Genomic DNA, 27,195 nt, shown 5'->3' on the forward strand with positions numbered 1-27,195 from the left:
CAAAATACATTATTCTTTTTTTGTGCAAAAACTGTGTAGTTTGCATAATTTTTGTGCTAGGCAGTAGTTTTATGTTTTACTTTCTACTTCTTCCATTTCACATATGGAATCCAGTAAATTATCCAAAATAACAATAAATGACTAATTAAATGCTGGGCAAATTATAAAGAAATGGTCACACTTTTACATTGCCAATGTATTTGCAAACTGGCTAAATCTTTTTCCATAGTATTCTGGATTACAAAATTAATCATCCCTTTCGGTCCTATTTGGTAATGGGTGAGCAGTGTAACTAAACAGAATGTAACTAAGAATGATAAGTATAAGGACAAAATTAGGGAAAGATTTATGTGAAATAACATAAAGGGGGGAAAACAGAACCCCAAAACTGTTTATACAGTATGATTGTGTAAAAGGGACAATGTACATAAACAGTAAGCCTGAATGGACAAAGGAGGAAAGCAGAACTGGGTATGGTATGACATGGTAGGAATAACTAATAGTTTATCATAGTGTTATTTACATGTTGACTTTTAAAATCAGAAATAGTTTTAGATGCAAGCAAATTGTATTTATTGTTATTTGAAGTTGTTAGTTTAGTTAAATAAGTTAAATTTAGTTCTAAATAAGTTTTTGCTTTAAATTGTGGTTTCCAGATGTTGCAGAGAAAATATAACCTATCAAATTCAGATAGTTACAGAGATGGCTTCCATTTCCCCCCCCCCCCCCCCCATATTCTCATAGCTTTTAAAAAAATAAACAATACAAACGGATGCTAAGACTAGTTCTAACTAACCCAATAGTTATTAATTAGAATAATTAAAATGAAAAGATTTTGCCTGAAATTTTCTAGTGCATGGGTTTTGTTTCCTAGAATGAACATCTGAATTCTTCAGATAATTTTCCTTTCCCCCTTCATTTAGGATAATCTATATAGATGTCCTTTGGAAGGTCAAGTTCTAGTTTTGGTGAAAAACTATAGATGTCACTCCCATTTGGTTTTAATACAAAGTTTTCGGAGTGGGGTGGGGCGCAAGTGGGGGGCTGAAGGGTGGTAAAATCACTGATGTTGAAAAATGGAAAATCACATTACTTTGAGAAAAAAAATCAAGTAATTTCCTATTTTAGAGTTCTAAGGCACAGGAAGAAATATTCCATAAGCTCCAGTGCTCTTTGACTAAGTATCATCTACACCTTTGTGGCAAATGTCATTGATTACAGAGTTATTAGACTATGTAATACTAGCCAATGTTACTAAAAATTAAATTCCAAAAGTAGGAGGGAATTTAAAATCACTTTGATGTGACTTAAATTTTCCAAAATTGGTGCATAATGCACTTTGGTGCTAAATTGGTTTTTAACAAATTTGCTGGAATTATTCATGTGTTTGTCTTTAGAATAAATATATCACATTGATCACAAAATAAATATAGCTATTTTAATCTATCTCTTTTGCTGGTAACCTAGGATTTTGCCCATGAAGTAATCGAATCTACTCACAAATGTTGGAAAGCTTTGCTTCATAAAGAAATTGATCAAGGAGGTATAAAATGGTAAGAGTCTGGCCTAATTGAGTTATATTTTATATTATTTTACTTATCAGTGTATGATGATTATGAGCCATCCCCTTCTCTGACTTTTAAAGGTCTTTTAAACTGATAATATAGATATTTTTAAAAGCATGTAAGGGGATAGCTAGGTAGCTCAGTGGATAGAGAGCCAACCCTAAATATGGGAGGTCCTGGGTTCAAATATGACCTCAGATACTTCCTGACTATGTGATCCTGGACAAGTTACTTTATTCCAATTGCCCAGCCCTTACCTCTCTTCTGCCTTGGAACCAATACCTAGTCTAGATTCTAAGACAAAAGGTGAGGACCAAAGAACAAAAGCATGTAGACATTCAGTCAGTTTTTATAATGACTACATCAAGCTTTTTCTTAACCAATAATGGAGAATAACTGGTACATGTTTACTTTTGGTGAATTATAAGATTGCATTTTTAGGGGGAAAATGGAACCAAATTGTCAAACAAACGAGTCTCTTTCAGAAGACAAAATTTACCTTTCGGGTAATGTCACTTTTGAGTCTATTTAAGAACAGGTGGTCAGGATTATGTGAAAGCCTTCATTTTTTGTTAGACGAAAGCTTTCCTTTATTTTAGCAAACTCTTGTGAGAAGCATTGAGGACTGATGCTATATGCATAGAAGAATGCTTCTAAAATAACCCAACCCCTATCCAGGTGAGTGTTAGCTCTGTGAGGGCAGGCACAATTTTTTAAACCTTCTGCTATACCCATTACATAGCAAATACTTAATAAGTGAGGGTTGAGTTGTCAAATCATAAAATCATATGAATTAGGAACCTAAAAGAGTCCTTAAAAGCCATCTAGTCTGACTCTTATATTTTTTGTTATTGTTCAGACATGTCTGATTCTTTGTGACTCCATTCTGGTTTTTCTGGCAAAGATACTGGAGTGATTTGTCATTCCCTTCTCCAGCTCATTTACAGATAAGGAAACTGAGGCAAACAAGGTTACATGACTTGGCCACAGTCATACAGCTTATAAGTATGTGAGGCTAGATTTGAACTCAGGAGGGTGAGTCTTCTTGATTCTAAGCCCAGTACTCTATCAAGTGTGCCACCTAGCTATCTTATTTTTTCAGAAAAATTAAAGTGGCTGCCCAAAGACATAGGGATAGCAAGTGACTGCACCAGGTTTTCCAGAGCCAGCCCTCTCTTCACGCCACTTTGAATTGAATTGATGTGACTTGAGCATCTAACTAAAGCTAAAATATTCTACTATCTCTGTGTAAAATTATCTTTTTTTCTCATAAATAAACTAAATAAGCAAATGAACAAATAAATAAAATAAATTGGGTTAAAACATTAGGGTTGCATGGAATGTGCCAAAATGTTTTCTGTTAAGGTCATCAAAGATCTGCTTGACCTGGAGAGGACCAAGCTGTCTCCCTGCCCACCCTTAGTTCTCAATCTCCAGACTGGAGAGAGATTCTACAATCTCTTTCAGAAGCCCATCATAATGGCGGCCAATTCTGGTTCTTCTTATAGATCATGTAAACCTTTTGCTACAGTTAAGCTTATTTATTCTCACTTTCCTTTTTTTCATTTAATGGTGACAAAGTATCAATGTATAAGCCTGCCACATTCTAGATGAGCACAAGAAGTTTATTCCCTTTTTCAAACACTAATTCTAAAAAACCTATAATTTGGGGCACACATTTGTCTTATAAATTATCTTTGCAACTTTGCCTAAAAATGCGTACTGGAACTTTAACTCTGAAATGATTTCACTTCATACATAGTTTCATACCTAGTCTGAGGGTTTGTGCTTAAGCAAACTGCTTGGGTGCATTTTTTTTGTTTGGTTATTTTTGTTCATCATTTTCCTTGTTTACTATCAACATTCTTCTTTTTCAGTGTCAATGTGAAGATAAATGATAGCCCTTACTGTTGCAGTGAAGAGGAAGCTAGATCCATAGTGGAGAAGGTAAGGGGTAAAGGCAAGACATAAATTTTTTTTTGAAAATTTTATTTAATTAGTTAATTTAGAATATTTTTCCATGGTTATGAGATTCATGCTCTTTTTCCCCCAACCCTCTCTGGTAGCTGATGCCCAATTCCCCTGGGTTTTACTTGTAAGTCATATATTTTAGCTTGTTCTATATCATGTGGGAGGAATGCTCTGAAAATCCAGCAGTGAAATGAGACCAAATACCCCAAAAGCCAGGCATTTTCTGATGCAGCAGTTAAAAAACAACAATTTTGAGATCTTACCCCCAATCCCACCCTCCAAATCCACCAAGCAATAATCAGATAACCCTAAAATCCTTTCCGGGAATCTTAATTGTATTTTCCCGAAGGCCCATTAATTTTGAGATGATTTCCTATGATTCTCCTTTTCTTAATATCAGGTAGCAAGATGAATTGTTACTTGGGTGTAATATGGTCTCTGATGCGGTGTTGCTATGAGTTACCACCCATTAAGACTGAGACTAAGACTGAGACAGGCTGTCAGTGCTATCTAATCACTGGGGCTGAGCCTTTTTTTTCTCTTATTATTGTGGAATTGTGTTACAGATTTTTTTTGGTGCAAGAAAAAATGAAATATTGAAGATCTTAATTTTTTTCTTAAGAAAACCATTTATCTAATACTTGAGTAAAATTCAGATCACAAACTTCTTTTTTTTTCAAGCTTTTACAATAGTCTTGACTTTCTGTATTTCCTCCTGAAATCCTGTCCATGGAGTTACTTTATTATTCATTTCAAGTTTTATATTTGAAAGATATTGAGCAAACAGGTGAATGTTCAGAAAACCAAGCCATGTCATGGTAAAAGTATATGTTTCCTTTTTATTTGTTTTTAAAGCAGGAGACAGCAAATAGAAAAATTCTAGGGCCAAAGATCCCACATGTAAATTGAAAATTTTCTAAAAACTTACATGCTTTATAAAAGTCCTATTTCTATGCCTTTTCATAGAATTGAGGCACCTGTGCTTTCTTAAAGAGTATGCTTGTTACACCTGTTAGAGTCTTCCAAACTGGAATTAAAAAGAAAAAAAAAGATGGTGGCCCTCCTGGATTGTGCCTTCTCACTGACTGTGTGACCATGGACAAACCCTTGATCTTTTTCAGTTTCATTTTCTTCATCTTTAAAATATGGAGAAAATAAAAACACTTACCAGGGCTTACTTTCCAGGGTTTTTGTGAGGGATCAGAGGAGATAATCTTGTAAATGCACTTGTGTGTAATGAATTATTTGGTTGTGTTCATATATGAAATGAAGAAAAATGTAAAGGTTCTTATTCCTGTGAAGCTCTCTTATGCTTCTGCAGTGGCAGTGCCAGGAAATGGGAACAGAGAGTGATTAATTATAATAATGGTAATAATGATGATGGCGAGGGTGATGATGATGATGATGATAAGTAGATCACTTTAAATTTTGTTGTTGTTCAGTTATTTTTCAGCCCTGCCCAACTCTTTGTGACCTCATTTGGGATTTTCTTGCCAAAGATACTGATGTGGTTTGCCGTTTCCTTCATTTTAAAGATGAGGAAACTGAGGCAAATAGTATTAAGAGACTTGTTTGGAGTCACATAGTGAGTAAGTGTCTGAAGCTGGATTTGAACTCAGGAAGATAAGTCTTCCTTACTCCAGACCTGGCCCTTTATCCACTGTATCATTTAGCTACCAGCTTTAAGTTTTGCAGAGTATTTTATATGTATTATCTCATCTGACCCTCAAAACAAAAGCAGTTTCATTTTCTGTAAAGTAGGGTTTCTGTACGCTTTTTAATATGTAAATTATATATGTATATATAATATATATATTCTATTTATTATATATGCTAAGTAAATGCTATCATTTCCCCCATATTATAGAAGAAGAAATTGAGTCTGAGAGAAGTCAGGCAACTTTCTCAAAGTCACATAGCTAATAAATATCAGTATTTGAACTCAGCACTCTTAAGTCTAGTTCTTTGTCCACTGAACTCCCCAAATGCCAAGGAATCACATTATTCTAAAAAGTATGCTTATAAAAAGTTAAAAAATAGTAACTTTGGACTTCCGGTTAAGATGGCGGCTTAGAGAAAGCTAAAGCTCAGATCTCCTGAAAACCCTTCCCCACCGATCTCAAACGATAAGCTCCTAAGGCGCCGAAATTCAAAACGATCAACAGCACAGACCCTGGGAACCCTCCTCCTGGACCTGGACCCGGATCAAAAGGTATGGCTCCCCTTAAAAGCCAGAACCCGAGATCCCTCGGACCTCAGGGGTAGGAGCGCAGAGTCCAAGGCTCCCGGAAGCCGCAGCCCTGCCGGGCTCAGAGAGCAGAACCCTCAGGGCCTTCTACAGTCCCGGTGAAAGTTACTGCCTTGGGGCTCCGCTGCAGAGAGCTGGTCGAAACAACAGCAACCCTCAGGGCGGGCAAGACAGCCTCACGGGCTGGATCCTGCTATCCAAGTCTCAGTGAAAGTCCTCGCCCTCGGAGCTTGGGCTAGCTGCAGCCCATCCCCCCGCAGGCCAACGAAACAGCCTCACGGCCAGCGATTCTGAAGGCAACTTCCGGAAAGCGAGCCGGGGGGAGAGTGTGGCCTCGTGGTCCAACCCTTCCATTCCAGTTCCAGTGAGGCATATTCAGTTTAACCCAGGGAAAGCTCATAGAACCATCTGCCCAGGACTAAAGCCTCTGAACACCAGACAGAGACAAGAAAAACTAATCCTCCACATTCAGAAATGGCAAACTCCACAGAACCACAGAAGCCCCAAAATACCAAGAAAAATAAGAAGAAAGGGGCGACTTTGGACACATTCTATGGAGCCAAAATACAAAATACAGAGCAGACAGAAGATAATATAAAAGAAAATGCTCCAAAACCTTCCAAAGGAAATGGAAACTCTCCACAAACCTATGAAGAATTTGAATCAGAAATGACCAAAAAGATGGAAGCCTTCTGGGAGGAAAAGTTGGAAATAATGCAAAAGAAATTCACGCATCTACAAAACCAGTTTGACCAAACTGTAAAAGAAAACCAGGCTTTAAAGGCCAGAATCAGGCAGCTGGAAGACAACGATCGTGTAAAAGAGCAAGAATTAATAAAGCAAAGCCAAAATACCAAGAAATTAGAAGAGAACATAAAATATCTCACCGACAAGGTGATAGATCTGGAAAATAGGGGGAGAAGGGATAATTTAAGAATAATTGGACTCCCAGAAAAGCCAGAAATAAACACCAAACTGGACATGGTGATACAAGATATAATCAAAGAAAATTGCCCAGAGATTCTAGAACAAGGGGGCAATACAGCCACTGACAGAGCTCACAGAACACCTTCTACACTAAACCCCCAAAAGACAACTCCCAGGAATGTAATTGCCAAATTCCAAAGCTATCAAACAAAAGAAAAAATCCTACAGGAAGCCAGAAAAAGACAATTTAGATATAAAGGAATGCCAATCAGGGTCACCCAAGACCTTGCAAGTTCTACTCTGAATGATCGTAAGGCATGGAACATGATCTTCAGAAAGGCAAGAGAGCTGGGTCTCCAACCAAGAATCAGCTACCCAGCAAAACTGACTATATACTTACAAGGGAAAGTATGGGCATTCAACAAAATAGAAGACTTCCAACTTTTTGCAAAGAAAAGACCAGAGCTCTGTGGAAAGTTTGATACCGAAAATCAAAGAGCAAGGAATACCTGAAAAGGTAAATATTAAGGAAAGGGGAAAATGTTATCTTCTTCTTTTACTCAAACTCTCTTCTATAAGGACTACATTTATATCAACCTATGTATACTAACATGTGGGGAAAATGTAATGTATAAATAGGGGGTAAAGAAAGACCAAATAGAATAATCATTCTCACACAAAGATTCACATGCGAAGGGGAGGGGAAGAAAACTCCTATAAGAAGGAGAGGAAGAGAGGGGGGGGTTACTTAAACCTCAATCTCAGGGAAATCAGCTCTGAGAGGGAAAAACATCCAGATCCATTGGGATCTTGAATTCTATCTTACCCAACAAGGGTAAGGAGAAGGGAAAACCAAGGGGGGGAGGGGGAGAGGGAGAACAAAAAGGGAGGGAAAGAGAGGGGGGAGGGGGAGGGAACAAAAAGGGAGGGACTAAAAAGGGAAACATCAAGGGAGGGGACAAGGGGGACTGTTTCAAAGTAAATCACTGGACTAAAAGGTAGAGCCGAAGAAGAAAAGGTTAGAATTAGGGAAGGCAATCAAAATGCCAGGGAGTCCACAAATGACAATCATAACTTTGAACGTGAATGGGATGAACTCACCCATAAAACGTAGACGAATACCAGAATGGATTAGAATCCAAAACCCTACCATATGTTGTCTTCAAGAAACACACATGAGGCGGGTTGACACCCACAAGGTCAGAATTAAAGGATGGAGTAAGACCTTCTGGGCTTCAACTGATAGAAAGAAGGCAGGAGTGGTAATCATGATATCTGATAAAGCCAATGCAAAAATAGACCTGATCAAAAGGGATAGGGAAGGTAATTATATTTTGTTAAAAGGGACTATAGACAATGAGGAAATATCATTAATCAACATGTATGCACCAAATAATATAGCACCCAAATTTCTAATGGAGAAACTAGGAGAATTGAAGGAAGAAATAGACAATAAAACCATACTAGTGGGAGACTTAAACCAACCATTATCAAATTTAGATAAATCAAATCAAAAAATAAATAAGAAAGAGGTAAAAGAAGTGAATGAAATCTTAGAAAAATTAGAATTAATAGACATATGGAGAAAAATAAATAGGGATAAAAAGGAATACACCTTCTTCTCAGCACCACATGGCACATTCACAAAAATTGACCATACATTAGGTCACAGAAACATAGCACACAAATGCAGAAAAGCAGAAATAATGAATGCAGCCTTCTCAGATCACAAGGCAATAAAAATAATGATTAGTAATGGTACATGGAAAACCAAATCTAAAACCAATTGGAAATTAAACAATATGATACTCCAAAACCGTTTAGTTAAAGAAGAAATCATAGAAACAATAATTTCATCGAGGAAAATGAAAATGGCGAAACATCCTTTCAAACCTTTTGAGATGCAGCCAAAGCGGTAATCAGAGGTAAATTCATATCCCTGAATGCTTATATTAACAAACAAGGAAGAGCAGAGATCAATCAATTGGAAATGCAAATGAAAAAACTGGAAAGCGATCAAATTAAAAACCCCCAGCAGAAAACCAAATTAGAAATCCTAAAAATTAAGGGAGAAATTAATAAAATCGAAAGTGATAGAACTATTGATTTAATAAATGAGACAAGAAGCTGGTACTTTGAAAAAACAAACAAAATAGACAAGGTACTGGTCAATCTAGTTAAAAAAAGGAAGGAAGAAAAGCAAATTCACAGCATTAAAGATGAAAAGGGGGACAGCACCTCCAATGAGGAGGAAATTAAGGCAATCATTAGAAATTACTTTGCCCAATTATATGGCAATAAATACACCAATTTAGGAGAAATGGATGAATATATACAAAAATACAAACTGCCTAGACTAACAGAAGAGGAAATAGAATTCCTAAATAATCCCATATCAGAAATTGAAATCCAACAAGCCATCAAAGAACTTCCTAAGAAAAAGTCCCCAGGGCCTGATGGATTCACCTGTGAATTCTATCAAACATTCAGAGAACAGTTAATCCCAATACTATACAAACTATTTGACATAATAAGCAAAGAGGGAGTTCTACCAAACTCCTTTTACGACACAAACATGGTACTGATTCCAAAACCAGGCAGGTCAAAAACAGAGAAAGAAAACTATAGGCCAATCTCCCTAATGAATATAGATGCAAAAATCTTAAATAGGATACTAGCAAAAAGACTCCAGCAAGTGATCAGAAGGATCATTCACCATGATCAAGTAGGATTCATACCAGGGATGCAGGGCTGGTTCAACATTAGGAAAACCATCCACATAATTGACCACATCAACAAGCAAACTAGCAAGAACCACATGATTATTTCAATAGATGCAGAAAAAGCCTTTGATAAAATACAACACCCATTCCTACTAAAAACACTAGAAAGCATAGGAATAGAAGGGTCATTCCTAAAAATAATAAACAGTATATATCTAAAACCAACAGCTAATATCATCTGCAATGGGGATAAACTAGATGCATTCCCAATAAGATCAGGAGTGAAACAAGGATGCCCATTATCACCTCTACTATTTGACATTGTACTAGAAACACTAGCAGTAGCAATTAGAGAAGATAAAGGAATTGAAGGCATCAAAATAGGCAAGGAGGAGACCAAGTTATCACTCTTTGCGGATGACATGATGGTCTACTTAAAGAATCCTAGAGATTCAACCAAAAAGCTAATTGAAATAATCAACAACTTTAGCAAAGTTGCAGGATACAAAATAAACCCACATAAATCATCAGCTTTTCTATATATCTCCAACACAGCTCAGCAGCAAGAACTAGAAAGAGAAATCCCATTCAAAATCACCTTAGACAAAATAAAATACCTAGGAATCTATCTCCCAAGACAAACACAGGAACTATATGAACACAACTACAAAACACTCGCCACACAACTAAAACTAGACTTGAACAAATGGAAAAACATTAACTGCTCATGGATAGGACGAGCCAATATAATAAAAATGACCATCCTACCCAAACTTATTTATCTATTTAGTGCCATACCCATTGAACTACCAAAATACTTCTTCACTGATTTAGAAAAAAACCATAACAAAGTTCATTTGGAAGAACAAAAGATCAAGGATATCCAGGGAAATAATGAAAAAAAACACATATGATGGGGGCCTTGCAGTCCCTGACCTAAAACTATATTACAAAGCAGCAGTCATCAAAACAATTTGGTACTGGCTAAGAAACAGAAAGGAAGATCAGTGGAATAGACTGGGGGAAAGCGACCTCAGCAAGACAGTATACGATAAACCCAAAGATCCCAGCTTTTGGGACAAAAATCCAGTATTCTATAAAAACTGCTGGGAAAATTGGAAGACAGTGTGGGAGAGACTAGGAATAGATCAACACCTCACACCCTACACCAAGATAAATTCAAAATGGGTGAGTGACTTAAACATAAAGAAGGAAACCATAAGTAAATTGGGTAAACACAGAATAGTATACATGTCAGACCTTTGGGAGGGGAAAGGCTTTAAAACCAAGCAAGATATAGAAAGAATCACAAAATGTAAAATAAATAATTTTGACTACATCAAACTAAAAAGCTTTTGTACAAACAAAACCAATATAACTAAAATCAGAAGGGAAACAACAAATTGGGAAAAAATCTTCATAGAAACCTCTGACAAAGGTTTAATTACTCATATTTATAATGAGCTAAATCAATTGTACAAAAAATCAAGCCATTCTCCAATTGATAAATGGGCAAGGGAAATGGATAGGCAGTTCTCAGATAAAGAAATCAAAACTATTAACAAGCACATGAAGAAGTGTTCTACATCTCTTATAATCAGAGAGATGCAAATCAAAACAACTCTGAGGTATCACCTCACGCCTAACAGATTGGCTAACATAACAGCAAAGGAAAGAAATGAATGCTGGAGGGGATGTGGCAAAATAGGGACATTAATTCATTGCTGGTGGAGCTGTGAACTGATCCAACCATTCTGGAGGGCAATTTGGAACTATGCCCAAAGGGTGCTAAAAGAATATCCACCCTTAGACCCAGCCATAGCACTGCTGGGTCTGTACCCCAAAGAGATAATGGACACAAAGACTTGTACAAAAATATTCATAGCTGCGCTCTTTGTGGTGGCCCAAAACTGGAAAATGAGGGGATGCCCATCAATTGGGGAATGGCTGAACAAACTGTGGTATATGTTGGTGATGGAGTACTATTGTGCTAAAAGGAATAATAAAGTGGAGAAGTTCCATGGAGACTGGAACGACCTCCAGGAATTGATGCAGAGCGAGAGGAGCAGAACCAGGAGAACATTGTACACAGAGACTAATACACTGTGGTATAATCGAACGTAATGGACTTCTCCATTAGTGGCGGTGTAATGTCCCTGAACAACTTGCAGGGATCCAGGAGAAAAAAACACCATTCATAAGCAAAGGATAAACTATGGGAGTGGAAACACCGAGAAAAAGCAACTGCCTGAATACAGAGGTTGAGGGGACATGACAGAGGATAGACTCTAAATGAACACTCTAATGCAAATACTATCAACAAAGCAATGGGTTCAAATCAAGAAAACATCTAATGCCCAGTGGACTTACGCATCGGCTATGGGGGTGGGGGGGGGGAGGAAAAGAAAATGATCTATGTCTTTAACGAATAATGCTTGGAAATGATCAAATAAAATATATTAAAAAAAAAATAGTAACTTTGGTAAATGCCCTCAGGAACAAAACATGGAACTACTTGAACAAGTGATCCCGACATATCTTCAAATACTGTATCAGCTCCACCATTGCAAAGTTTGGTCCATTGAGTTGTCTTGCAGCGTCAGTGTTTTGAACTCTATAGTATTCCTTCCCATTTCATCTCTTCAGAACAGCACTGGAACTTCTAAATCTGGGTAGTCATTCCCAGATTCTTCCTTAGTTTTATTTTAAATAAACAAATAAATAAGAAACAAAATAAACAACAATTTATTATTATTGTACTTTTTGTTATCTTAGTAGTGTTTTCATGTTTAATTTGCCCAATGGTTTCCCAGTACAACTTCAGATGTTGACATTATATACGTCAAGCCTGCCTGGGTTACTTTTAGTCCTCTGCCCATATGGAAACAATAAATTCTAGGCTTCACTGGCTGCTTGGTTGACCCAGAAGAAGCAAACTGCTCATTAACCAGTAGTATATATGTCCCAGTTTAGCTCCTCATGACGCTGCTTTGGGAATACCATCTGTGATGGGGGAAACACACTCTTCAACTGGGTGGTAGGACTGGGGCATTTCCATTTCCACCACTTGGCAGGGCCAGGAGGAGATGAGGTTTTTGGATAAGGGAAGGACCACTTTCCAGAAGATGTTATTTGAAAACCCACAAAGAAAGGAAACATGCTGAACTTTGTACTGAAAAGTGAACGGGAACCAATACAGGAAGTATCTGTGGGCGAACCACTGGGCCATACTGCTCATAATGTAATTAAGTTTAACATTCTGTTAGGAGTGGGAGAACCAGAAGAAAGCCATCCTGTGGTTTTCCAGTTTTAGAGAGAGGAATTATGACGATGTGGCATGTTAGGAAAATAATTTGTGTTACCACAACAAAACACTGAGTACTATCAGTAAAGGATCTGGGAAATGACAGCAACCATTATGGTACCCTTGAATGGCTTTTGAAGACCTTTGTAGTCTGGACCCTTCCTCCCTTTTCAGTTGTCTGACACCTTACTTGGGTCATATCTTCTGATCTGATGGCTCTGGTCTCCTTGCTTTTCTTCAAATAAAACCCTCCATCTCAGCCCCAGGCATTTTCACTGGCTTTTTCCCCTTCCTGGAACTCTCCTTCATCATCCTGGTCTCCTGGCTTCTCCTCTTTGAGAAACCTTTCCTCCTCCCTTAATACTATATTAGATCTTTCTCTCTCTGACTCTCTCTCTCTCTCTCTCTCTCTCTCTCTCTCTCTCTCTCTCTCTCTCTCTCTCTCTCTCTCTCTCTCTCTCTCGGTTATCTCCAATCTATCCTGTATATATCTTTTGTATACTGAGAGTTATTAGACCAAGAGTTCTATAAGAAAAAGGACTGTTTTTTTGTTTGTTTTTGTTTTTTAGATTTGAAAATTTTTATTTAATTAATTGATTTAGAATATTTTTTCAAGGTTACGTGATTCATGTTCTTTCCCTCCTCCCAACCTCCTCCCATAGCCAATGAACAGTTCCACTGGGTTTTACATGTGTCATTGATCAAGACATATTTCCATATTATTAATATTTGCACCAGGGTGATCATTTAGAGTCTACATTCCCAATCATATCCCCATCGACCCATGTGATCAAGCAGTTGTTTTTCTTCTGTGTTTCTACTTCCACAGTTCTTTCTCTGGATGTGGATAGTGTTCTTTCCCATAAGTCCCTCAGAATTGTCCCGGGTCATTGCATTGCTGCAAGTAGAGAAGTCCAATACATTTGATTGTACCACAGTGTATCAGTCTCTGTGTATAATGTTCTTCTGGTCCTTCTCCTCTCACTTTGCATCCCTTCCTAGAGGTCATTCCAGTTCACATGGAATTCCTCCAGTTCATTATTCCTTTGAGCACAATAGTATTTCATCACCAACAGGTACCACAATATGTTTAGCCATTCCCCAATTGAAGGGCATTCCCTCATTTTCCAATTTTTTTGCTACCACAAAGTGTGAGGCTATAAATATTTTTATACAAGTCTTTTACAAGGACTGTCAGTATTTTAGCACAATACTTGGTGCATAGTAGGTGCTTCTTAAATGCTGGTTGACTTGACTTTTTGACCCTGGAAATGGTAATTCAGCACATGAGATCCTTCCTGGCATTCCTTGATTTTGAGAGAAACTGGCCATCTGCAGGCAGCTTAGAGGAGAGTCTTAGCCCAAGGAGAAGAAGAATCACCTGTGTCTACATATAATGTTGAATTAACAAAGTTTTTTGCAAATAAGGATAGTGGGTTCAATTATAGAAATTTATGAAAGGAAACAGGAAACTGAAAGCAATGGCTATAGTGACTAGTCTTTGCACATAGTAGGTGCTTGGTGACTTTTCATTGATTGAATATTTGCCAAATTCAAGGTTACTTTAAACTGAGGGACAGAATGGAACCATTACATCATCTTAGGGGTCTAGGATATAATAGTTTGGCCAATGGCAGCAGCAGCTGGTCTCTGTAAACAGGATGCAGATGTCAAACCCTCCTAATTTGTCTTTCCATCACCAGCCCTCTCTCCCTTCAATTCTCTGGAATAATGTCTTTAAGACTCAGATCTGATCCTGTTGTTCCCCCTGTTCTACAGCCTTCCATAGCTCCCTCTTACTTCTACAGTTAAAATACCAACTTGTGAGTCCGGCATTTCAGGCTCACCACCATCTTTATCTAACCTATCTCTTTAGCCTTAGTGAACTTTATTTCCCTTTGTACAATTGATTTTCCAGCCAATCTGGACTAGTCAATGTTTTTCAGACTTGAACATATAATTTAGATTACACAAATTTGTGATTGTGTACATAAATGTGGTTCCAGAGATGAGCTGGTTTTCAAATGTCTTCAGAAGTATTCTTATAAATGCTAATCATTTGCCAACTTCATAATTATTTGACTTATTGACCTTTTATAAAGTAATCACATTTTTTCACCCTTTGCCCTCCCTTTTATAGATAGAATTCTCCCTTTTCAACTATAAGTTATATCAGAAAGCCCATCCTGGTGCTACCCTGCAAATGTGGATGCAGCAAATTCTGATACAGTGTGAGTTCTTAAGCAACATATGCATTCCCAGCACCATTTCCATATACGGGTCTATTTGATCAAGCCTATTAATCAGCACAGTTTCTGTGGCTACAAAATCAAAGAAGGAAACTGCCTGCTGGCAAGACCCTTCTTACAAAATGTGAATCCCCACATGCTGTTAATTGTTCTTCCAAAAAACTGAAGTATATTTTGAAATGTTACAGTAGTGCCATTCGTGGTATAATAGTTTTAGAGACATTAGAGATCAACTAATTCTCTTTTGGGATTTTATAAATCACTCCTTATTTTTGATCAAGAGTTCTGCCTTATTGTTGGTACTGAGTTTGCAGTAATCTTTGAAGCCTTTAACCTCAGTTAAGCAAACGGCTAGAGCATCTGCAAAACACTCACTGAATTACCAGCCTTGTTTAGTTTACATGTCATTTTGCAGCCTCAAACATACCATCACAATATTTTAAAAACATGAAATTTTATTAAAAACAACCTCATAACCATATGGTTTTAGAAGGTGGGTAACTGGGTCCCAAAACCTTCAGAGAGTTAGGGAGATGTCTACACCAAACATGTCAAGACTTACCCTAGTGGAATGGGTAGAAAAGTTTGTTCTAGTAGCCATGAAGGTGGCTGAAGCAGGTGCTGTGGAGTGCTTAGAGCTCAGTCAAATGTTGATGCCAAGGCCATCCACTGCATCCCTGGCTATCACCAGTTGTCTTGACTTTTGCCTTACCACTGATTTCAATGATTCTGGAAGACAGGGTGAGATTGATGGTGTTGTACAACTCTGCCTCACTTAAATCCAATTCATGCATAAGTCAAGATGTCATTTCATGGCAGCATTGGTCCTCTTTGAAAACAAAGTTAATTATCTATACTTTTAGATACCACTTTTTTTTAAGAGACAAACTATTCTTTTTTTCTTCTTTTCTTTTCTCCTTTATTCTTTTCTTCTTATTTTCTCCTGCCCCCCCCCTTTTCCATTTCTTATGGTGTGCAAAAAGGCATATACTTTACCTAATTTATTAGTAAGGAGTAAACAAATGAAAATCTGAACAATACAGGAAGTCGAAGAGTGCAAAATTTTAATAACCTAGCTCTGCTCTAAAGTAGAAATATGAGAAAGACATCTTCTTTTGTGACTTTGTAGAGATGGGACTATAGGTGTGGAACACTATGATTTCAGACATTTTTGCCATGATGCTCCGTTTTGTTCTATGTTTTTCTCCCTCCTATCTATTCTTTGTTTTGGGTGATGGCTTTCTAGGCATGGGAAGGGGATCCTTTGGGAAATGTAAGTCAAGTAAAACTAGATGATATCACTAAATTTAAAACAAAACAAGAACCAAAGTACTATAACCTGTCTCTAGACTCCAGCACCAGGCTTCTGTTTTTATGAAAAATTTGACTGTGACAAGTTATTTACTTAAAGTGGAATCTTACTTGTAGTTCTATTTGTGCAGATATTCCTAAAGCTTTCATTTTTAATTTAGGAATTCACCAGGGGGAAGGAGGAACCAAAAAAATTTCATTGGAGGGTAAACAAAGACCCTTTCACATATCTGTTGTGTCCCCAGGTGAAATGGGAGGAACAGTCTTAAAATGTGATTGAGATTTTTTTTAGAGATATTTGTGGAGATGTTGACTCAGATGCATTTTTCCTTTGTTCTATGAAGTCAATACTGCTTCTTTTTAAGACTTCAAACCTGATCCACTAAAGAGAGGTTCTTTTGATATGAATGAAAAAGCCACATGTAAATTGGCAAGAATTCCACACTGGCACTCTGTGTTGTTTAACTTTCCCCTACCTACTGTTTGTGCAGTTCCTCATGAATTCCTGTACACCATTCACCTGGGGCCCTAGCCTTGACAGATGCCATAGTTGAGTTTTGTTTTCTTTTTTAAACCATTATCTTCCATTTTGGAATCAATACTCTGTATTGGTTCCAAGACAGAAGAGCCATAAGGGCTAGGCAATGGGGTTAGGTGTCTTGCCCAGGGTCACACAGCTGGGAAGTGTCTGAGCCCAGATTTGAACCCATGACCTCCCATCTCGAGGCCTGACTCTCAACCCACTGAGCCACCCAGCTGTCCCCATAGTTCAGTTTTTCTTTAAGGAAGTGTTTGCTTAGAGCCAACTCTTCTTTAGTCAGAGATGGATGATGTAGACTAGATTATTCATCTGCTTTGTTTATTGAGATGGATGGAAGATAGCATTATGGTTTTGCTGGGTATTGCTGGTCATTGGGATAGATTATCTAGTTGTGGGGGCACATGGAGACCAATGAGCATGCCTATGCTTCCTCATGGTCAGGTACTTTAGGGGCCATTTGATGAACTCAGTCCTGGAGAAAGTGGCTGGGATGTAATATCATTTGGGGGGAGAGCCAGATTTCTGAAAATATGAAGTGAAGACATTTATTTATGTTTTACGTCAATTATGCCATCTTGCCTATTTGTGATAGAGACAACAATTCTACTCTTGTTATTCTCATTTTACAGTTGAGGAAACTGAGGCAAACAGGTGAAGCCACTTAGCTCACAAATATCCGATGTTGGATTTGAACTCAGGTCTTCCTGACTCTAGAATGGGCACTCTATTCATTGCTCCCCAGCAACATGAGCAATCAGACAGGTGGGAGGAGAAGCAGGGTCCAAGCAGCAACAACAACAAAGCCTAGAGCGAAGTGAGCATCCAAGCGAAGTGGACTGTCGTCCATTGACATTGTCAGAGACTGCAGAGAGGCCAAGAAGGATGACGACTGAGAAGATGCCATCCGATGGGGCAGTGGAGAGATTCTGGGTCTCCTTGGAGAAGTTTAGAGGGTAGAAGTGAGGCCATAGGAGGGTCAGCACAAAAGGGAGAGGAAAGAAAGCTTAGGAGGTGTGGATCATGGATGGCCTTCTCAAGGGGGCTGGCCATGAAGGGTGGAGAGATGAGAGGACAAGAGCTAGCAGGGATGGATGGACAAACAGAAGGTTTTGGAAGATGGGAAAGTCTTGGGTCTATTGGCAGAGAGTGTACAGAGAAGCACTGAAGATGAGTGACTTTGATTTATGCTTTATATAGAAAAAGCAGCAATGGATCTGTTAACATCATTTTATCTAGAGAGATAATATAGACGTGGATGTGTGTGTGTATGTATATATACATTAAAACAATCTCTGATAAGGGAATATTTTTCACTAATTTAGAGGAAATGCTTATTGCTAATTTCAAATGTACATGGATAAAAGGACCAAAGTCTTCCTCAATGTACTAATTATGTGTGACCTAGCTTAAAACACCCTGGTTAAAGATATCATGAAGATATTTATCTCTTTATATCTTTTAAAAATTTTTAAAATTTATTTATTTTTATTTTTTTTTAAATTTACACATTAGGAAATTGAGGGGTAGGGAGGTTGCCCATTGCTCCATGTCTTGTGCCTATTAAATGACACAGCTGTATAGAATTTCCTCAAGGCCATTTTATTCTTTCTACTATATAATTCCAAGTTTGTTTGAAAGGGAGCGAGAGGACAATTGTGTGAGGAAGATGGGAGAGATTCTCATTGGCTTAGAGATGAGAAAGATGCATGTCCTCCATTCCTAACGAGGGAGATGCTTTAAGAGACAATCCCAGAGTTCTATCTCTTAAAAGAAAATACAGTGCTACTACGTAATATTTCTGCAGATACAGTAATAGCTTGTCCTCTGGTTTCTGTAATTCTTTTTAGGATAATGAGAAGTCTCTCATTTATTCTATTTTTATATGCTATCTACTCTCTTTGAAATATTTGGCAGCTCTAGCAACAAGCAGCTGCTGGTTTTAAACAGGAAATTTAAATAGGCTAACTTTCCATCAGGCTTTGTAACTGGAGCCCTGTAGAATTCAAAGGGACCAGGACATGGGTAAACCCGGTCTAGCACTCACTCGAGATTCACTTTAGATTTTATTTTTTAAAAAAGCAAGAATTTTTCTGGGCCTTCTTTTATTTAGAGGGCTAATATGTATTTGTTGTAATACACATCCACATGTGTATACATGTGTTTATACACACATATGTGTACATTTAAGCATTCACTATTTTTTACACATGCATCCTTCATGAATAACTTTTTGTGAATACTTTAATTTTAATTTTTTTCTATTTTTTGAAAATTTTATTTAGTTAGATGATTTAGAATATTTTTCCATGGTTACAAGACTCATGTTCTTTCCCTCTTCTCCTCTCCCCCAAGGTCGTCCCATATCTGACGTGCAATTCTACTGGATTTAACATGTGTCATTGATCAAGACCTATTTCTATATTATTAATATTTGCATCAGGGTGATTGCTTAGAGTCTACTTCCCCAATCATTTCCCCCATCGACCCATGTGATCAAGGAGTTATTTTTCTTCTGTGTTTCTTTTCCCACAAATATTTTAAATTTTTAAATTTAAAAAATTTAAATCAAGGCTTTTAAAAATTTTTTCCAGTTCCTATTTATTCTCTCTCTTTCTCTCTCTCTTTCTCTCTCTCTTACTCTCTCTGTTTCTTTCTTTCTTTCTTTCTTTCTTTCTTTCTTTCTTTCTTTCTTTCTTTCTTTCTTTCTTTCTTTCTTTCTTTCTTTCTTTCTTTCTTTCTTTCTTTCTTTCTTTCTTTCTTTCTTTCTTTCTTTCTTTCTTTCTTTCTTTCTTTCTTTCTTTCTTTCTTTCTTCTTTTCTTCCTTTCTTCCTTTCTTCCTTTCTTCCTTTCTTCCTTTCTTTCTTCCTTCCTTCCTTCCTTCCTTCCTTCCTTCCTTCCTTCCTTCCTTCCTTCCTTCCTTCCTTCCTTCCTTCCTTCCTTCCTTCCTTCCTTCCTTCCTTCCTTCCTTCCTTCCTTCCTTCCTTCCTTCCTTCCTTCCTTCCTTCCTTCCTTCCTTCCTTCCTTCCTTCCTTCCTTCCTTCCTTCCTTCCTTCCTTCCTTCCTTCCTTCCTTCCAGAGAATCTTGGGAGAGGGAACTCCATCTGTCAAAGCCAGAGTCTTACAGGTTAATATATAAAATAATCACCTAATACCAGCATAACCTTTCTTCTCGATCTGTTTTACCTTTGTTATGCCTCTCCCATATGCTTTTCTAATTCTAATTTGTGTTATACTTACTTACATATTTGTATAATTATAAACTTCTTTGGGGAAAGAGTTCCTCATTTTTCATTATTATGTCTCGGGAACTTTCAAATTGTTGTTAGTTGTTTTAATCATGTCCAGCCTTTCATGACCCCCATTTGGAATTTTCTTTTTTCTTTTTTTTATTTGAAAAATTATATTTAAGTAATTAATTTAGACTATTTTTCCATGGTTAAATGATTCATGTTCTTTCCCTCTCTTCCTACTGCCCCCCTTTCATTGCCAACAAGCAATTTCACTGCGTTTTACATGTTGATCAAAACTTATTTCCACATTATTAATATTTGCACTAGGGTGATTATTTAGAGTCAATGTCCCCAATCATATTCCCATCGAACCATGTGATCAGACAGTTGTTTTTCTTCTGTGTTTCTACTCCCACAGTTCTTTCTCTGGATATGGATAGTATTCTTTCTCATAAATCCCTCAGAATTTTCCTAGATCATTGCATTGCTACTAGTAGAGAAATCCATTACATTCGATTGTACCACAGTGTATCAGTCTCTGTGTACAATGTTCTCCTGGTTCTGCTCCTTTTGTTCTGCATCACTTCCTGGAGGTTCTTCCAGTTCACATGGAATTCCTCCACTGTATTATTCCTTTTAGCACAATAGTATTCCATCACCAACATACACCACAATTTGTTCATCCATTCCCCAATTGAAGGGCATCCTCTCATTTTCCAATTTTTGGCCACCACAAAGAGTGCAGCTATGAATATTCTTGTACAAGTCTTTTTCCTCATTATCTCTTTGGGGTACAAACCCAGCAGTGCTATGGCTGGATCAAAGGGCAGCCAGTCTTTTATCGCCCTTTGGGCATCATTCCAAATTGCCCTCCAAAATGTTTGGATCAATTCACAGTTCTACCAGCAATGCATTAATGACCCTTTTGGGGTTTTCTTGACAAAGATACTGGAGTGGAACTGAGGCAAGCAAAGTTAAGGCTTTAGGCTTGGCATTATATCCATTGCACCATCTGACTGCCCTTTACATAAGTAGGTACAAAACTAACATTTGTTTAATTGATTTTAATATAGATCTTCCTCATCTGAAGCACCACGTTTGAAATATTCTCTTTTCTTGGCACATTTTATGCCCAAAGGAGAGTTCTTAAACTTTTTAAGAAAAGTAGAACTGAGGGAGAAAAAAACAACTACTTTCACTAAGCTTTTCTTCTCATCCACTTATATTCAAATCCTTTGACACCACCCACCAAGAGATTTCAAAATATCTTTTTTCAAGAGACAATGGAATATCTCAGAATCCAATTCCCAGTGTAATTCCCTTGTCAAAGTTTAAACGATTGAAAAGTTAAATTGTTTCTTTTCAGAGTTTTAAAATGTAAGCTTTGATAATAAAGGAAATCAGCGGAAGGCATCAGGTTTAGTAATTATGTATTGAATATGTCTAAACTTACAAAATTGAGATGTTATAGTTGGGCCAGTGTTCAGAACAATTAAACTCCCCTGTAGAATTCACCTTTGGGGAAATAAATTATGTATGCACACATTTACTAAGGACTTTCTAAATTTAAGGCAGTAAGGGGGCAGCTTGGTTGCTCGATGGATTAAGAGCCAGGCCCAGAGATGGGAGGTCCTAGGTTCAAATCTGGCCTCAGACACTTCTCAGCTGTGTGACCCTGGTTAAGTCACTTAACCCTCATTACCTAGCCCTTACCACTCTTCTGCCTTGGAACCAGTACATAGTATTGATTCCAAGGCAGAAGATGAGGGTTTTTAAAAAACAAACAGACCAACAAATAAATGAATGAATGAATGAATAAAATAAATTTAAGACACTAAGTTAAGTGCAAGGTGTACAAAGACCAAAATGAAAGAGTCCTTGCTTTCAGTGAATTAATTTAGAAAACCAAATCAAATTATTTGGGAAAGGTTTAAATACTCCTTTTTTTTGCCTTATCCTTACAGAATTACTCCATTATTTCCTCTAAACTACAGTTGAATACCTGGATGCTTTTATACCCATTTTTAAACTCCTCTCTTCTCTCTTTCATGGGAGATAAGAACAGTGCCATATATAACAGCCCAATTTGTTCCAGCGACTTGTGAAACAGTGGATACCTTAAAATCTGGTATCATTGGATCAGCACCATTATTTAAGAAAAGTGCTATTTTTAAAAGTCCCTTGGTGGTTGTTTCAACCAGAAAACAAACAAACAGCATTAGGCAAATGATTCTTCCATCTTTTCCAGTGCCTTTGTAGTGACTGATGTAGTGAGTTTCAGGTCCACTGGAAATTCTGCATATGGACCCTGTGGCCAGTGGAGTGCTTATGGAAGTCTGAATGAACATTTGTTGTTTGTGGCCTGAAATAACCCTTACCACGTGGGAATTCTGAATTGTCACGTGTTTCCCAGCCAGGCATGTCAGCTTCTACCCAAGCCTTAGAGTCTTGACTGTGGAGGAATCCCCAAATTCCCCTATGGCTATCTAAAAAAGCCTTGGATGGCAAGATTCCCAGCACTGTGCCTCTGAGACCAAAATAATCTTAATATGTCCTGGTCTGTTCTCTTTGCCCCTAGTTAAAAAGGGGGGAATAGGCCAATTTAGATTCATTCAGTTACGATTCCAGCCTCGGTGAGTGGCTTCTGTATAACAGGATGTTTATTCCATGTATATTTTTAAGTGCTGTTGTCTGTAAAACTAAGAGGGAAAGCCATGATTCTCTTTGACATCAGTCCCCCCAATGACCAATTGCTCCATAAGGAAGCTTAATAAAGCATCTTCTTTTTTGAGTCCTGGGAAAATCTCTGAGGTGAATTACACATAACTTTTAGAGTGAGCTTTTAAATTTTTTTTCTCTTTGCTTACAAAATCACATTTTTCCCCATGGTATGATTAAGGGAAGAAGAACAAAAACAAGGCTTTACCTGAACTGTCTGTTTCTTCAAAGGAGCAGTGGAAAAGGGGGACCTTTGAAAGCCCTCATGATGGAGTTGAATTTGTTTTAGAGTGCTGACATTGGCTATCCTTGTTCTTGCTGACTCACTCTCACTTGGGGGTCAACAGGATCAGACAACTAGGAATTTGTGCTGCTCTGCTCAATGAAAGAACCCTTTTTGTGTAAGAGATTTAAGTAGGGGGTGGAATCCTCCCTCAGGAAACTTTTCTGTACTTACACTTGCCTTCCTGGACCAGATTAAATCAGCTCTGAGAACCTTGGCTGGCCCCAGCATCTGAAAACCCTTTCTAGAAATTACCTACGTAAATGACTTCTTTTTTGTTGAACTTCATCAGTTTTTCAAGGGGACACAAATGAAGGGCATAGGGGGGAACGAGCCATCCATGTCCAATACTCAGAAGCAAACACCTTAGTTACTCCTTGTGACTTCTTAAAAAAAAAAAAGAAACCCATAAATATCTTTTAAATCTTATACAAATCTCGTGGTCAGTCATAATCCCTGTAGGGTAGGTATTCCTAACTTCTGTGTGTGTGTTTGGTGATCTGCTAAGCCTATTCTTTGAATATTATTTTTAAATGCATAAAATACAGAGGATTGCAAAGGAAACCAATTTATCTATTTATATAATTATAAATTATAATTTACCTACATATAATTTATATTAAACTACAGCTATCAATTATAAAGAAAATCACAAGTTCAAAGATTCCAGGTGAAGTACCCTAGCTCTAGCAAAATGATCACTCCTTAAAGTAGAGTAGAATGGTGGGAATAGCATCCTTCTTCTCATGAGTCGGGGAAATGTGCGTGTCCTGTCTGCTTGACAATTTCCCAATAAAATAGCCCTGGCTCCAGATTCCATACAGAAAGTCTTTATTAAAAAGAGGCCTTTTGTTTTTCTCTTGTAGGCATCAGCTTCTGTGGATAAAGATTTCGTTTCCCAAGAAGGTATGTTACCCAGACGGCCTACATATAAACTTCATTGTTTGGAAGCAAAAGTAAAAATCAGCCAGTCAGAAAAGTTTCTAGTAGCTAAGCACAATGAGCTGTAAGATATTTACAGTTATACAGATCAGTAATCTTAACCACCAAAAAACCCCCCAAAACTTTTAAGCAAGGAAATAATAATGCTTGTATTATATTGTGCCATTTTCTTCGAAGCACTGACAAGTGTTAGTAAATTGGAGTAAATTTAAATTGATACACAATGCTTTGTGCTTGGGGCAGTTTTCTTTGTCATTTTTTTCTTCATCAAAAATTCAGTTTTAACTGAAAGATCAAAAGTCCATATTGAATTTTAAAACTGTTTAATATGTTTTCTTAGGAAAAGTGTTAAATACAACACTGTATTTTTTTGTGTTTTGAGAGGAAAGCACCATTTTCTAGTAAGAAGTGAAAAGTAGAAGCATATATATTCAGCATTTGTTTTTCCAAATGTGGACTAGTTCTATTTTTTGCTTTTTGTTAACAAGTAACGGTATTAGTAAGTGACAATGATAGCTTACATTTATGGTAATGTTTAATATATGTTACAATACATTTCAGGTATTAAGTGCTTTCACATGCATTAGTTCATTTGCTCCTATTAGATGTGGGAAGGACCTACAACTTGAAAATTGTAAAAAAATGAGAACTACTTACCATGAGATCCCAGATGTTTATAAAGGAACGCATCCACAGACATGATTTCATGGGAAAGCAAGCAGTCTTCCTTATATGGCGTGCTAACAAAATAGCTACTCCATAAAAGTAGCCCAATTGGGGTATTGGACACGGAGTCGCAGCCTTTCTAATCCTTTCATCCAGTGCTTGAATGGTAACTTTAGGGCTGTTACTGGGTGAAGATATTAGAGTCTGGAAAGATCACCAAACTCTGGTATCTTTTACTTTCCTGACATAGCTTAACTTAATTTTGAGAAAATGCGAGAAACTAAAAATTTCTGTTCCATCATAGAAGAGGAATGGGAAAGGATGTTTAAAGATAAAATTGGGAAGGTTTCCCATTTAGATGCTTTTGTACCTGTTTAAGTATCCTGGTAGTATATAAACTCCTTGAAGGCAAGCAGTATTTATTTTGAGTTTTTATATTTTTAGAGCCTAGAATTTAGTAGATTATCATTGTTTATTGTATCAGATGAAAGCAGAATACAATTTTTCTCCTTCTCTTTTTCTGACTCTGTCTCTCTCCCTTTCTCCCTCTTTGATTCTCTTTCTCTCTATTTTGTCTCTCTTTTTCTCTGCCTCTGTTTCTTTTCTCTCTTTCTCTGTCTCTTTGCCTCTTTCTTTCCTTTTCTTTTTCTTTCTTCTCCATTTCTCTATCTTTCTGCCTCTATCCCTCTGTATCTCTCTGTCTTTCTCCTCTATTTTTCTGCCTCTCTTTTTCTCTATCACTTTCACTCTCTGTTTGTCTTTCTCTTTCTCTCTTGCTCCCCCTATCTCTGTTTTTTTCCTGTCATTATCTTTCTGCCTCTCTCCCTGTCTGTCTTTCTCTTTATTTTTCTGCCTCTCTCCCTGTCTCTCTTGGTCTTTCTCTTTCTCTATTTTTCTGCCTTTCTTTCTCCCTCTGTTTCTTTCTCTTTGCCTTTTTCTCATCCATCTTTCTCATATTCTCTCTTCACAGATGAAGATATCAACAAGTGGCATTTTATTAAGAAGTAATGGATGTGGATAGGGTTACAGACAAGTTACTGCCTCTGTCATGAACCTTCACTTTTTTTAAATGTCTCACGATAAACCATATACAAATAAACACTGGATTCCCAAATTCTTCTCTCCTGAGTATTTCCTCAAAATACAGACTCTTCATTGCCATTTTAATTTCTTAGGGAAAGCTTGGAAGCAACATATTTTGAACACCAACTGTTTACCATTCTTGTTCATAAAAGGAAACCCACAGATGTCCTGGCTCAATTTCTCTGCATGAATGTAGAATCCTAAATGTTAGTTAGGTACTTGTAAAGACCATTGTTCTCTTTTTTCAGACTGGATTAAAATGGCAGTCCCACAACAGGTGGGGACCTCATTAGCCCCTCTCTCTGTCTCACACTAAAACTGATAACATCTGAGGACATTGTAGGTATTTCAAGTTGTCTACTGATACTTCATGCTTATGCTGCACAGAATATATACTCATCATCTCACGTGATACTCCAAACAATCTTTAAGAAATATTCAAGAGAGGCAGAGTCAAGATGGCAACGTAAAAGCAGCAAAAGTTGAGACCTCTGAAAACCCTTCCTTACTGATCACAAACTGAATGCTCCTAGGGGACTGAAAATCAAACCTGACAACAAGACAGAGCCAAGGAACCCTCCTGCTAGACTCAATTCAAAAGGTATGCCCCCCCAAAAGCCAGAATCTGAGAACACTCGGGTTTAAGGGGAAGGCAGAATGAAGATCCCAGGACCCCTCCCCCAACCTAGAGCACTATGTCTTTAGCAACAGAGGGAACCTCTGGGCAGGCAAAGTCACTGGTCTAGAGGGTATACCTTGCGGGCAGGGCTATGCCAGCCTCAGAGCATAGAACACAGGTGGTAGGGAAGGAGCTGGAGAGGGAGCACAGAGCTGGCAGCCTAGTCAGAGTGGTGGAGACCCTCCATATTGCTTCAGCCTTCCAGAAGGTTTTCGCCTCAGAGCACATCCAGTCCAAACAAGCTGAACTTAATCCCATCAAAAGCCTCCAGAGGACAGGGAAGCTCAAACTCTAATACCCCCCCACCCCCACAGATTGCACTGAGAGATCTGACAAAGCTCCAAGATGGGAGACTGACAGAAAGCCCCAAAACCAAAAAAATGAGAGGAGAAAGAGCACAGACAAATACGGGGAGCAAAGAAGGGGTAAATATGAGCAAACAACAGAAAAAGAAGAAAGAAATTACAATCAACAGCTTCTACAAAGGCAACAAACAAAGAACAAATAGAACAGAGGAGGAAGCAAGCAATAAAACAGAAACCCCAGCAAATCGGATACAGGCTTTGGAAGAACTCAAAATGCATTTCAAAACACAATTAAGAGAGGCTGAAGACAATTGGGACAAGAATTTAAAAACTAATATAAGTCATCAGAAAATAGTGTTTTGAAAGCCAAAATCAACCAGCTTGAAAATGAGGCAAAGGAGATGAAAGATGAGGCAAAAAAGATGAAAGATGAGGCAAAGGAGATGAGAG

The 27,195-nt window shown here is 37.7% G+C and overlaps 1 protein-coding gene across 1 annotated transcript in view; it reads left to right on the forward strand.

The window, feature by feature from the left end:
- PPA2 (inorganic pyrophosphatase 2) overlaps nucleotides 1-25,792 on the forward strand; it is a 136,672-nt gene extending 110,880 nt beyond the window's left edge. The window contains exons 9-12 of the mRNA XM_007495842.2: nucleotides 1,468-1,553; nucleotides 3,443-3,512; nucleotides 23,937-23,976; nucleotides 25,649-25,792. Coding sequence (XP_007495904.1) covers nucleotides 1,468-1,553; nucleotides 3,443-3,512; nucleotides 23,937-23,976; nucleotides 25,649-25,686 — 234 coding nt within the window. The 3' untranslated portion in view covers nucleotides 25,687-25,792. The remainder of the gene's footprint in view (nucleotides 1-1,467; nucleotides 1,554-3,442; nucleotides 3,513-23,936; nucleotides 23,977-25,648) is intronic.
- The last annotated feature ends 1,403 nt before the right edge of the window (nucleotides 25,793-27,195 follow it).

This window comes from Monodelphis domestica, chromosome 6 (assembly GCF_027887165.1).
Source record: "Monodelphis domestica isolate mMonDom1 chromosome 6, mMonDom1.pri, whole genome shotgun sequence".
NCBI lineage: Eukaryota > Metazoa > Chordata > Mammalia > Didelphimorphia > Didelphidae > Monodelphis > Monodelphis domestica.